Here is a 14,967-nt window from a genome sequence, read left to right on the forward strand (position 1 = left end):
GTACTGTTACTTTTTGCTGAATTTAAAATGTTATTGCCTTACAATTGATCCTTTTGACAGATCCAGAAACTGTATTTTTTTTGATAATTGCATGATATTGTTAGCTGTAAATATAGCTGAAATGTTTTGGTTTTTGAGTGCTGGGTCTATATCAGGTCACCATCAATCTGCTTAATGATTAACAGGAGGAGGCCTGTGAACGACACTCAAACTGTGTGGTTCTCACTGTGAGGATCATAGCAACCATGAATCTACTAGTGCTGTTGTTCCTTCTGGCATCAGCTCATTCCTTCTCTACAGAACCCATCTTTCCTGAACATCAGGCCGAGAGCCGCTTTCGCTTTGCTGCTCTGGATGAAGTTCGGCTTTTGGCGAACGGCCTCCTACAGCTGGGCCAAAGCCTGAGGGACTTTGTGCAGAATACAAAGAGTCAAATCAAGGATATTTTCCAAAAGCTTAATATCTTTGACAAATCCGTCTACCAACTTTCTGTGCTGGCCAGTGAGATCAAGGAGGAGGAGGAGGAACTGAAGAAGACCACCGTGATCTTAAAGGCCAATAATGAGGAAATAAAGGGTCTGTCACTGGAGATCAACTCCAAAGTGGAAGATATCCTAAAAGAGAGGAAGCATCTGAGAAGGCAGGTGGGCGGCCTGGAGGAGAAGTTAAGCGGTCTGTCCCAGAGTTTGCTCTCGGCTGAGCAGGTGGCTCAGATCTCCACGCTCAAGGTCAGGCAAGATCGGAAACTTTTCGGATGTCTTGGATAGAAACAGGAAATCCTTTATGAATATTCTCAAATGTAATTAAGCAAGATGATGTATATGTAGGTCATTTATTCACATTCCAGAATTGATTCTTTTTCAGTTCATGATTAGTCACGAGTTGGCCACATGATGAATTGAAATTTGAAGAGGCATGAGAAGATTTCAACAATTCTACAATTCAATAATAACACAAGAGAGGATTTTCTTTAGTTCAAGTTTTAGAAAAACATTAACATTTACAACAGGATATTTAAAAGATGTTTATTTATATCATGAGTTTTTGTATTGAAAAAATGTATTGATTATTAGTTATTGTAAGTAATCTATTGATTACTCAGTTTTAAAGAATTCAGTTTTGAAAGGTGGGTTGGTAAAAAGTCCAATAATATAATAAATATAAATATTCAATAAAGACATAAATATTCAACAATGAAAGATATTCCCAAAGATATAACCAAGTTTTAACTGAATTAGAGCCTTATAGGATATGTGTTTTCTTCTTCCCATGGTCCAAATAATAATGTATATAGTGAAATGTATATAAATTATGAATATCTAAATATTTTAGTATGTGGCATTTACATTAGATTTATGCATTTGGGTTAAATTTGTAAATGGAATTGGTAATTTTTCTGCCAGTAGCATTTCCCATTAACCCTAAAACTCAGTGCAATGTATAATTCCTTTATATTACCATGGTATATTGGACAATGCCTTTTACCATCTGAATTCTACTTTGTTATTTGATTTAATTTTTTATTTTAATTTTCAATTTTAATCCCATCTCTTTGTTTGATTTTCTTTTAATTTCTTAATTTAATTTCCCATTTTAATAATACTTCCTTATTTGATTTAATTTCTTAATTCGGTTTTCTTTTTTTCTTTTCCGTTTTAATCCTAATTGTTTTAAATTTTATTTGCAATCTCCAGTTTGGCACCTCAGTCTCAAAAACATCTGGGACTCTAGCAGATGTGATCTCTGATTGTCTATGCCGTGCTCCGGTGTTGTTGCTGTTGTCTATTAGGAAATCATCCTGACCCAAGAAAAGAGCATCACTGATCTGCTGAAGGCTGTGAGGGAACAGAGCGAGCAGCTCAACAACCAAAGGACCAAAATCAAGGGCTTGGAAAATAAAGTACAGTATTAAAATACCAGGATGAAACTCAGACAGGTCAAACTCAATCTGGCATAATGACATCATTATCACATGGCGCAGGTGATTGGTTTCTTTCACATCAGCAGCCAGTAAACTCGCTGCTCAACATTCAAATGCTGTAGCAGCTGCAGCATGCTTTTAAAACCCTCCACCTCCCCCAGCTCCACCTGTATGACCTGCTATGAGGTGATCCATGTGTGCTATATGGTGGTTGTTTTATATAAGATACATATGCAGCAGCAGGATTTTTTAAATGCTGTGCCAGATAATGTGTGAGATTTGGAAACCTCATTATGAATTTTTTGGAGTAATTTTAAGTGCGTTTCTAAGTTTTCAATTTCCACCTAGTTCAACTCTGCACATATCCAGGAAACAGATGAATATTTGGACAGGAATCACCAAAGCAACAGCCTCTCAGGATATCTACCATACTTCACGTCTGATGGGAGCTTCTCAAGCGGTATGGGATGCAGGAATGGTTTGCTTTTAAAAATGTTATTGCATCTGTTCAATTGTAGACCCACATATCAGGTTGTGTTTTAGATCTTCCAAAAGACTGCGGCGAGGTCTTCAGCCGAGGACAGAAATCTAGCGGCCTGTATGCCATTAAACCTCACGAGTCACAACCGTTTCTTGTGAAATGTGAGTTCACTGAGGGTAAGGATACTGCATTTTCTTTCTCAGATCTCTAATTTCTGAAAACAGCCAGAGGTGACATCCTTTCAACTTTTGACAGTCTCTTTGTGATATTGTCCTCTGTCATCCACAGAGGGAGTGTTCACTGTCATCCAGCACAGACATGACGGCTCGGTGGACTTCAACCAGTCCTGGGAGAAGTATGAGGATGGATTTGGGGACTTCAGCAGTGAGTTAAATCAAGAATGTTGTGCTCATAAACTGAATGTGTTTAGTCTGTGATTATAGAGTGGAGCACAATGAAGTGCTCTATGATTGGTGTTGAGAAGTCTGAATCTTAACGCCCTACATTTAGTGTCTTTTTGCTACATAATTTCATAGTGTGTCCGATTCCTCTTTTATAATGTTGCCTTCCTTGTCCCAATATTTTCTCATGAGAATATAGTATCTGGTCACGAATGTGGTTACAGCCTTGTGTCAGAGTAAGTTATTTGGAAATCATATACTGAAGTTCTGGTAGTAATGCAAAACATTAGTTTCTGTGTTCCCTGCAGTTAGTATTAAAGATTAAAAATTAATGAAATTTACATTTAAAAAACGTAGTTGAAGGTCAGTGAAAATAAGATAAACAAGAATTTACTCTTAAAGGTGCTGTAGGGAACTTTTGTAAAAAAATATTTTTTACATATTTGTTAAACCTGTCATTATGTCCTGACAGTAGAATATGAGACAGATAATCTGTGAAAAAAAATCAAGCTCCTCTGGCTCCTCCCAGTGTCCTATTGCCATTTGCAGAAACTCCATCGCTCCCGGGAAAAAATAACCAATCAGAGCTGCGCTCCGTAACTTTTTTTGTGTTCAAAATGTAGAAAATGTATATAATAAGCGAGTACACCATGAATCCATTTTCCAAACCGTGTTTTTGGCTTGTCCTGAATCACTAGGGTGCACCGCACCTATAATAAGTGTTTATAGTCGGACTATTTTAGATTGCTTCGGGGGTACCGCGGCGGAGTAACCCAGTACCTTTGTGATTCTTCATAGACATAAACAGAGAGAAGTAGTTCCGGCTACGATGTTCTTCCGCAAGACGCAAGCAGTTCTGTTTATTAACCGCTAGAGCGTCAAAAGTTCCCTACCGCAGCTTTAACTAGTGGTAAAATAAATAAAGAATAATAATACTAAATTAATAAATATACAACAATAACAATAATAATAAATAAAAAAATCTGTACTTTTAAAGGTCAGTAAAAATAAGCTAAACAAGTATTTATCTATTGAAACTAATCGTACAAAAAAGTATAATGTAAAAAAAGATTTTTTTAAAAAATCTAAGTTTCGCCAATAATCTTTTTTTTTTGTTGACAAAACATTCTTACAGTCTACTTAAAAGAGTGATGTTTATCAAATAATCTGAAATACTGCTAATTATATTATACCATGCACCTCTACATTATGATATTGGACTGCCATAGTACTCCAACGTGAAATTAAGCGTTTTATAATACTATACAGAGAGCATGATGTCTCTGATGTCTGTTTTGTAGGTGAGTTCTGGCTGGGGCTAAAGAAGGTCTATGCTGTTGCCCATCAGGGTCACTCGCTCCTGCATGTCCAGATTGAGGACTGGAGGAAGGAGAAGCATTTCACGCTTTATCAGTATATCCTGGAGGACGCGGCCTTCAACTACACCATCCATCTGAAGCTGCAGACCTATGAATCCAGCTCTGCTCTGGATGAACACGCTGGCTTCAGGTTCTCCACTAAAGATCACAATGATGGAAACCGTGATCCAAACTGTGCTCAGGACTACACAGGTACATACGATTGTACGAGTGTTTTTGTGCAAAACTACTAAATCAAGTAGCAACTTTGTTGTACTTTTTGAGGTAATCCCTGTGATTTTGAATAATAATGTGCTTGGAAGTTGCACACTAAATTAGTTTTTTTCTTGGCGACTGCTGCTGTTTCCTTTAGGTGGGTGGTGGTTTAGCATTTGCGGTGACTTTAACCTGAATGGCAAGTGTATTCAGAGCAGACCTCGTAAAAAGGGAACCCACTGGAAACCTGGCAAGGGAACCACCAGATTCAAGGCCACGAAAATCTCCATTAGTCATCTCTCAAAGCCACAAACCCCTTAATATCAACAGTACTGTACGTGCAGAAGCACATACGATTGCATTCATGCTGAGCAATTGCATCTTGGTTATTTACAAAGTAACCATGTAATGGACATGTAAAAGTTCCCATTGTTGAGTGTGAAGCTATATCTATATACCTATATGATGCAGTAAAAAAAGTAAAAATGGGACATTTACACTGTGATTAGTCCAGTGAGCTCCACGTGATTCAGTTTCTCCATGAGCACAGTCATCTTAATTACATTGTTATGAGTCCAACCAGGAAACCTCTCATTTAACCTTCTGAGAGCCACTTTCAGCCATGTGTTTAAATGAGTCACACTGACCTCAAAGATGTCATGTGCACAGTTGAACAGCTTTTGCTTTTTTTTCCACTACTTAAAATAGATATATTGTTATTCATTATATTGTCAACATAAAATTCTAAATTCTATTTCATTTAAACGTGTATTTAAAATGATAAGATGGCTCATCATTTGCTGAATTTCTAACATCTTATATAATAAATGGTAAAAAAAAAAAAAGCAATAAAATCAGAGGAATTTTCAGTGGAACGTAGCAAAAGAGAGAGAGCTATAGCAATGATGTTCATATGCAGCATCGCCCTCTGTTGAGCACTGCCTATTATTGCAGTTGTTTTCAATTAAAGTTCAGTACATACAGTAGAGCTGTGTTAACTCTTCATGCAAATTGGTGCCATTCGGGCAAAATAATGTTGATAAATGTTTTATTATTTAAAAAGACTACAAAAAAGGAAATCATATTTTCCTGAGGCTTACCTTTTCCTCGTATCAAGGCTGTAATTGTCATTCACACACCACAGAGAGCTGTGCATGTGCCAAAAACACACTTTTTTTCTTTCTTTTTTTTTCTGTAAATTTGATCTTTATTATTGTATCCTATAACATAGCTAATATGTGTAAATACAATGAATATTTATCACTATAATAAAAACCTACTTCTGTTTTAACCATGTGACCAAACATACGTAATCATTTGTTGTGTATATTCTCTAGCTTGTATATCAGTGTGGTAGAAGTTGTGTTCAGAAGTTGTGTTGTGTAGTGCAAGCACTCAGTGAAATGGGTGACTTGAGGGACTTCCAAAAAGAACCCATTTAGCATGAGTTTCTGCCCAGTTGTTTGGTGTTTTAAGAACAACAGTCTTTGTGATTTTTACATGGCAAGACTTCATTAGAGAAGAAGATGGGTAAAAAACATAAGTGAATTACGGAGCTCCGCACATGACATGCAGGAAAAAATATTAGGCTAAATCGTGAGCACGGTTTAGTACATTGTGAGACAACGAATTAGTAAATCGTGTGCACAATATATTTATTTTTTCTTGCATGTGATGTGCGGGGCTCCGTAGTGAATGACAGGAATGCTAAACATTAAGAAGAATTGTGTCCAAACAACACAGAAATGCTGCAGCAACCTGAATATTCACCTTGTTTCCACAAAAATAACCACAGAGAACTTCACAAATCCCACATCCATGAAAGAGCTGTATTGGGTGCAACTTTAACCACAGGCACCAATGCTAGAAAGATGGAGTCACGATCATAAAACCTAGACCAGTTGGAGCGCTAAGATGAACTTCTTTTTTATATATATATATATATAGGAATAGGACAGAAACTAATAAAAGTTAAAGTTTTATTTCCAATTAAAAGACAGAAGTGGATTAATTGGTCACACACTTTAGTTTTGGAGACCACTATTATCAGTCTATTAATAATGGCTTTTGCCTCAATAAACTCATAATCTGTTGCTTATCAATACTTAAGGTAGTTGTTAAGTTTAGGAATGGAGATAAGAGATCTAAAATATGACTGTGCAGACTAAGACATTAATATGTGCTTTATTAGTGTGCTAATAGGCAACTAGTTAATAGTGAGCATTTGTACTTAAACTAAAGTGTTACCGATTTATTTTATATAACACATCAAAATGTGTGGTTGGCTGATATTCAGGAGAAAACAATAAAATGTAATAAAATGTGACCAACATCTGTATCCTGTTAATCAGTAATTAAAATGGGGACACATATGTAGTTCAGTCATGAAACTCTCGATGGTGCATCTGATAGGTCCTGCTAGGAATCACATCATCAGCTGATTGGCTTGCAGCTCAACCTTTAAATAGTTTGTTTCAGTGTTTGTTGTAATCAAGTATTGCAGCACACTGACAGAAACCCTCTACCTCCCCCAGCTCCACCTGTTTAGATCTACTATGGGTAAATGTAATAAAATTTGACATTTGTGTGGCAGCAGTATGTCTTGCATGCTCATAGCAGCTTGTCTGTGAATGCACTGGCATTAGCAATTCTCCGTACTTGCTCTGTAGCAATATCAGCGTAGCAAATCTGTTGGCTAAGAGCAAATACATTATCACTGTAAAAACAGACAATCCACAGTGTGAGCCTTATTTGTGTCTGAAATAACTTTCTTTCTCTCTTTTCCCAACTGACCTGGGGCCCGTTCTTCGTACGTCGCTTATTACATCCGAGATCAAATGACACATACAAGATGATATAATCGTGCTAATCCTGATCCGGCTAATTAGGTTCTTCGAACACACCTGTTGTGTATGATTAGTATCGCTGGATTGAGTTATCTGAGATAATTGCTCGTTCATGTGTTGGCTTAAAAGGGGATATGTATCGATACTCGAAACCATGATCAGCAGTGCAGCGATTGGCTGGTGGCAAGACGGCAATGTAATGACGTCATATAATTTAAAATGACACCCGAAGAAAAACTTTCTGGACTTTTGTAAGGAAACAGCCAAGCAAACAAAACTACATAAATGTTATAATCGATACATGAAACAGATAATAGATCCGTTTTTATTTTATTCAAATTTTTTTCATGATTCCCAATTATTTTGATTTGCAATTTATAATAGTTGTGCAGTCTTTACATTTTTATTTCAATGTAGAAATTATCTATTCATTTCATTTTATATTTGGACAGATTTGTTACGTGACAGCATTAATGAAAGTTTCTTAAGGGTCAATATGATTCATGTTAACTGCATCTCCTGCGCTACATCAAGCCACTCTTATAATAGCAGTCTTCACTCAAAATAATTATCTGTATAGCATGTGTGTAAGACTCTAATACAATTATGAAGTAATCATTTTATGACAAATAAATATTTAAGTGAGTAAAACTGGCTGTGTCCATAGAAGGCTATTATGGACTACACAGCATTTTTTATATTATTTTTAAATAATTTTTAATTTAATTTAATAAAACAATCTTTTAAATTCTTATTCAAAATTATTGTGCCTGGATCAGTACGATACTCTTGTAATAAAGTAGCGGTGGTAGCAGACATATTTTGAGTATCAGTTCTGGTTGAAGAGAAGCGATCTAATCCTGTTTACATGAAATAAGCTGCTCCCGAGCAGGTTTAAGCTTACGGACCTGTTGCTATGACAGCAGCTCTGGGATGAGCTTCGAAGAACCAAACCATCCAAGATCACGCCAAATCTTCAACAATCAAATCCAGCTAACTGAGTTAGCGACGTACGAAGAACAGGGCCCTGTTCTTGTAGCAGTAAGAACTTCTCTGGGAAATGTTTTATTCGGTTCGTTCTGTAGCCAGATAAACTACCTGTTACGATCAACACATCAACACAGAAATGTCATCCTCAAGGATTGTAGAGGTGCTGCAGTCAAAACCCAAACCCCTCTCTCTAACACCACCCTGTTATCAAGCTATATGGCACGCTTTTCATTAGCCACGGATCTTGAATGATCCTGTGAGATTTAGCATATGTCAAAACAACTCATGTAGCGTTTACAGGCAGATCATCCCGGGCTTATTAACTCAGCATCAGCTCTATTTAGCTTCTGAGTAAATGCTGAGTAAATGCTGCACATGAACGAGGCCTCGCTGGTCATCTTATGCATCTGCTTCAACAGGCCTCTGGAGGCGAGCTTGTCTGACAGTGATCCCCATGCACATGTGTGAGATGCCGTCTTCAGTTACGTTTATTTTTATCCTGTTAATGGCTTCAATCTAACTCTGTTTGAATGCCATAAGGGCCAAAGACTTTTCTTCCTTCTCCTCCTGTCCCAGTCTCTCTCTCTCTCTCTCTCTCTCTCACACACACACACACACCTCTGAAAGGAGCTAACAGCGTCTCCTTAATTCTTTCTCAATGAACAAGAGCAATGAGCAATAGTCCCTTGCAAGTGCTGACTTTGCCTACTTCTCCGTACCCTGACCAGAGGCCTGGAACCAACGGCCTGAAGAAGAAAACCAATGTTTTCCAGTCTGAAAAGAACTACCTGCACATCTTCATTCAATGCATCTTCTCTTCCATTGACCTGTGGGACAGGCAGGGCTCCACTATGGTGGTGGGTGGAGCTGGACGCTACTTCAGTTTGACTGTCATTCAGGTCATAGCCCAGATGGCTACACTGCTAATTCAGTGTAGAAACAGTTTTCACTCCGAAATGATTACATTTCACAAATAATTTGAATTGGCAAGTAACACATTGAACGAACTTTGAAATTCTGAAGCAGAATGAATAAAATAGTATGAGTATACAGTATATTCCCATGTAGAACAAACTCCAATAATCATTTTTTTATGCTTCTGAATGTCATACATCCTTAAAGACACCTGTCATTCAAATGCACTATATCTTTCGTGGTAAATTGTACTTTATATTTCTTTATTTTGAAAGCAAGAAATAGAGAAGAAGCTTTAATGGAGCTAGTTTGTTGCTCATCACTTTCCAGTTCTAAAATTGCCGTAAAAGATATTTAGTCATCAACATTGAGTCCATAAAACAAATAACAGCTAAAAATCCAACAGACTCCTCTCTGAACAGCCCTCTCTCTCTCAAACACAGTTTACATACAACATTAAACTTTGTTACATTTCTCGAAAGTTTGGGCACACTTTGCAGAATCTATGAAAATGCGAGTCATTTTCAAAAAATAAGAGAGATCATACTAAATGCATGTTATATTTTATTTAGTACTGTCCTGAGTAAGATATTGTACATAAAAGATTTTAACATTTAGTGTTCTGTTACCTGATGATTCTGTTACCTGATGATCCTCGACTGTCTTTCTGTTTTGTGATGGTTGTGCATGAGTCTCTTGTTTGTTCTGAACAGTTAAACTGAGAACTTTTCTTCAGAAAAATCTTTAAGGTCCTGCAGATTCTTTAGTTTTCCAGCATCTTTGCATATTTGAACCCTTTCCAGCAGTGACTGTATGATTCTGAGATGCATCTTATCAGACTGAGGACATTTGAGGGACTCAAACACAACTATTTAAAAAGATTCAAACATTCACTGATGCTCCAGAAGGAAACAAGATGCATTAAGAGCTGGGGGGTGAAAACTTTTGGAATTTGAAGATCAAGGTAAATTGTACTTAATTTGTGTACTGGGAAACATACAAGTATCTTCTGTTGCTTACGAAGGGCAGAACTAAATGGAAAAAATATATATATTTCAACAAAATAAGACAAATTTGGCCATCTTCATCGTGTTCAAAAGCTCTTAATGCATCTTGTTTCCTTCTGGAGCATCAGTGAATGTTTGAATCTTTTTAAATAGTTGTGTTTGAGTCCCTCAAATGTCCTCAGTTTGATAAGATGTAACTCAAAATCATAAAGTCACTGCTGGAAAGGGTTCAAATATGCAAAGATGCTGGAAAACTGAAGAATCTGCAGGACCTTAAAGATTTTTCTGAAGAACGCTGCTCAGTTTAACTGTTCAGAACAAACAAGAGACTCATGCACAACCATCACAAAACAGAAAGACAGTCGAGGATCATCAGGTAACAGAACACAGTTTTAACAACCAAGGGTTCCCAAACTTTTGAGTGGGGTCATTTTAATAATTTCAGCATTTTTTTTTGTCTTGTGGACTAAATGTTAATATCTTTTATGTACAATATCTTACTCAGGACAGTACTAAATAAAATATAACATGCATTTAGTATGATCTCTCTTACTTTTTGAAAATTACTTGCATTTTCACAGATTCTGCAAAAGGGTGCCCAAACTTTCGAGCCCCACTGTATGTATATATATATAACTAATATGCACTTCTCATGATTAGGTAATCGCGGCAGCTGTAGTCTTATTCACATTTGTTTTTCTGATTAATTGTTTTGCTCTATGAGAAAGACAAGGTAACAAAATATTCGGGGCTTAAGCCCCCTTAGAACCAGCCCTAGCTTTTTTTGACGGCCTGCTAGCGGATCGTGAGGGGGCGTTCACATAGACAGTAAAAGAAATGGACACAGCGACCCCATTGGAACTCAATTGAGACAAGTGAAGCCCATTTTTAGCGTTTTTTAGCACTTCCGTTTCTGACGCGCAGACTCAAACGAAGCTTGACGACGTCAGCAACCTGTCTGACAGATGTAAATCTTCTAAGTGGCTGTGCGTGCAAACTACCATCGTTAATCTTGCAGAGACGGCGAGCTTGAGCGGGGAGTTCTTTGTCTTGAGTGAGCAGGAGTAAGTATTCTGATTCATTATTTTGTATAGTATTTTAAAATGTAACGCCAGTACGCCATATTAAGTTAATTGTCAGCGAGCTTCTCCTCCTGTCTGTACGGTAATGCGACAAAGAGACGAGTGGTTATGACACAATCGTTAGCCTATTTTTTACAAAAACTGTTTATACGGGGCCATAATGTAACATAGAAGGTAATGGAGCCCTTTATACATTGTCGTGTATCTTTAGAAATAAATAATGGACAAACGGAGTCTTTAAACGCCTCAGATGTAAAGTTATTCGCTGTCAAAGTGACGCCAAAATGAATGGGAGTCAATGGGAATGCTAACGCAAGTGAAGTTCTGCTAAAAGATGGCAGCCCCCGCCCGACTTCAACTTCCGGTCGAGTTCCTTGCCCCCTGGGCGTTCACATAGCACGTCTTTTGCGCGCGCAAGTTCGTTATTTCTAATGTAGGCGCACGGTATGCGCGCTCATAATGGAAGCAAGCGACGCGCTCGTTTTTTCCAGGCGCGTCCGCACCTCATCGAGTTAACCGCAGCCGCAGGTCATGTGCACCGCGGGTCATGTGACAAAAAACTAACCAATCAGCTTCATCCTTTCCCGTAACAACGTCGAAAGCTCAGCCAAGATGAAGCTGATCATAGCTGTATATGGATTGTCATTTTAAAATAAATTTAGTAGCAGAGCTACTGCAAGCGATTTTTAGAGCTGCAAATCCATTTATACTTTGCTGAAATGTCCGCGTCTTCATCATGGAGAGAGCAAGTCACGGAGAGAGCTCGTCATGGTTGCTTAGCAACGGCAGACGCCTCAGGGGCGCAATTGCCCGAGCGCTTTGGAAAGAAGGAGAAAGCGGCGCACCCAGCGTTTTCCCCGCGTTTTTAGGCGCGAATTATTGAAGACAACAGCGATGACCGTCGGTAACCCTCAGGCTAACATGTTGATGTGATGTGATATCTGATCTAAGTGGGCGTGGTGTGCGTAAGGTAGAGGGGACATGACTGATGATAGTGTCCTGATCCAGTCACGACGCTATTTTCAGCCTGCGCTCCAGCTGAGTAACGTTAATCAACTTTATTTTTAAAAATAATTTATATATTTTATATTTAAACTGAAAACATGCTGTGATTAACACGCAAGTATTTCAAATCATCGTCTCTCAAGTCAAGTCAAGTCGCGAGTCTTTAACTTCCAAGTCCAAGTCAAGTCTCAAGTCATAAAAATAGCGACAAGAGTCGAATCGAGTCCAAGTCACAAGTCCCCATGTCTGATTAAGACAAGCCATCTGAAATAAACTTAGATTAAGACAGATTAAGACAAGCCTGCCGGAGCCACCAAGATCCAGCTGCATGAGATCACAACCAGACGGAGGTGTTTTGGAAGCTTGATGGACGCAGGTCGTCTCTCGCTGTGTGGGGAGGAAAGTTTTGGCACAGGTAATAAATGTCCCACACACAGACTGTAAAAATGACTACAGTTAAAGAAACTCCTCTTCTCTCCATAGGTTCTGATTTTATGCAATGTTTAATGCACTTTATGGTGTTAATTACAAGAAGTGCGATTTTTTTTTTAAATAAATATGGTCATATGCAAGATTATGCTAACTAAATCAGTATCATAAACAGGTTAGGTCAAAAGTAATATGCAAGTAATCAAAAAGTAGTCTGATTATGTTAGGGGGAAAAAAGACTATAGGATACGCTTAAATTGAATTTGGTTATGGCCTACTTAAAATCATAGACTGTTAATGTGTAATGTAGTGAATTACATTACTAACTAACGTTGCTATGTTTGTCATGTAACTTTAGATCCAGTAACTACCCTGCACTGTTTAATGCGTATCATAGGTCTTACCGCACAAAATTAAAAACAAGCAAAAAATTTTAATGCAGTAATAAGTTGTTGTTTGTTTCGTTTTTCTGTCACAGGTGGCGCTGGCGGAGCTCCTGCAGCTTACAAGATACATGAAAGAACCTAACGAATAGGCCCTACTGTTATTACATGTTTATATTAAATGTTATACTTACATTTCTTTTTTTTTTTAAATAAACATTGCTATAAGCAGAAAGTGTAACTTCAGCATCAAAGAGAGAGAAAGTGTACAGACGCTCTAGAATCCTTCACTGTCACCATTCCATTGCTTATGAATATTAATTACGTTACATGACGCTCCAGGAAGGTTACCGAGCAACGTGCCCTTGATACATTTAATATTCATGAGTCATTTAACAACGGACGGAAGTTTGTATTAGTGAATGTGCTGCCCAACAACGACATGCATTCATAAACAAGCTCTGATCTGAAGTGGTAGTGGAATATTCTGGCTTAATGAGACGCAGCTGTGACTGACAGGTAACTACGGATTAACTATATAAAGCAGCGAAATGCGCTATTCCAGCACTGATTGAGTGCATATGATTGATTAATAAAGTTGCGAATTTTGATTTAAAGACCTTAAAAAAGAATTGTGTAAACTTAGTTAAAATAGACTCTGTCGTGATATTGTTATATAAATTTGATACTAAATGAATTACAGTACAGGTGCTGGTCATGTAATTAGAATATCATCAAAAAGTTGATTTCACTAATTCCATTCAAAAAGTGAAACTTGTATATTATATTCATTCATTATATTATAGTCATTACAGACAGACTGATATATTTCAAATGTTTATTACTTTAAATTTTGATTTTTATAACTGACAACTAAGGAAAATCCCAAATTCTGTATCTCAGAAAATTTGAATATTGTGAAAAGGTTCAATATTGAAGCCACCTGGTGCCACACTCTACTCAGCTAATTAACTCAAAACACCTGCATAGGCCTTTAAATGATCTCTCAGTCTAGTTCTGTAGGCTACACAATCATGGGTATGACTGCTGAATTGGCAGTTGTCCAGAAGATGAGCATTGACACCTTGCACAAGGAGGGCAAGGCACAAAAGGTCATTGCAAAAGAGGCTGGCTGTTCACAGAGCTCTATGTCCAAGCACATTAATAGAGAGGTGAAGGGAAGGAAAAGATGTGGTAGAAAAAAAAGTGTACAATCAATAGGGATAACCGCACTCTGGAGAGGATTGTGAAACAAAAATCATACAAAAATGTGGGGGAGATTCACAAAGAGTGGACTGCAACTGGAGTCAGTGCTTCAAGAACCACTACACACAGATGCATGCAAGACATGGGTTTCAGCTGTCGCATTCCTTGTGTCAAGCCACTTTTGAACAACAGACAGCGTCAGAAGCGTCTCACCTTGGCTAAAAAAGACAAATATGACTGGACTGCTGCTGAGTGGTCCAAACTTATGTTATCTGAATCTGATGAAAGTAAATTTTGCATTTCCTTTGGAAATCAGGATCCCAGAGTCTGGAGGAAGAGAGGAGAGGCACAGAATCCACGTTGCTTAAGGTCCAGTGTAAAGTTTCCACAGTCAGTGATGGTTTGGGGTGCCATGTCATCTGCTGGTGTTGGTCTACTGTGTTTTCTTAGGTCCAAGGTCAACACAGTTGTATATCAGGAAGTTTTAGAGCACTTCATGCTTCCTCCTGCTGACCAACTTTATGGAGATGCAGATTTAATTTTCCAACAGGACTTGGCACCTGCACACAGTGCCAAAGCTACCAGTACCTGGTTTAAGGACCATGGTATCCTTGTTCTTAACTGGCCAGCAAACTCACCTGACCTTAACCCCATAGAAAATCTACGGGGTATTGTGAAGAGAAAGATGCGATATGCCAGACACAAGAATGCAGAAGAGCTGAAGGCC

At 38.0% G+C, this 14,967-nt stretch overlaps 1 protein-coding gene across 1 annotated transcript; it reads left to right on the plus strand.

Annotated features, from left to right (window-relative positions):
- Positions 1–244: 244 nt before the first annotated feature.
- Positions 245–5,063, plus strand: LOC113046059 (angiopoietin-related protein 3-like). Its single transcript, XM_026206897.1, has 7 exons — positions 245–728; positions 1,790–1,900; positions 2,270–2,381; positions 2,465–2,578; positions 2,691–2,786; positions 4,105–4,374; positions 4,535–5,063. The coding sequence occupies exons 1-7, from the start codon at positions 246–248 to the stop codon at positions 4,696–4,698; spliced, it is 1,350 nt and encodes a 449-aa protein (XP_026062682.1). The 5' UTR covers position 245; the 3' UTR covers positions 4,699–5,063.
- Positions 5,064–14,967: the final 9,904 nt, after the last annotated feature.

The sequence above is a fragment of the Carassius auratus genome, chromosome 27 (genome assembly GCF_003368295.1).
Source record: "Carassius auratus strain Wakin chromosome 27, ASM336829v1, whole genome shotgun sequence".
In the NCBI taxonomy this organism is placed as follows: domain Eukaryota; kingdom Metazoa; phylum Chordata; class Actinopteri; order Cypriniformes; family Cyprinidae; genus Carassius; species Carassius auratus.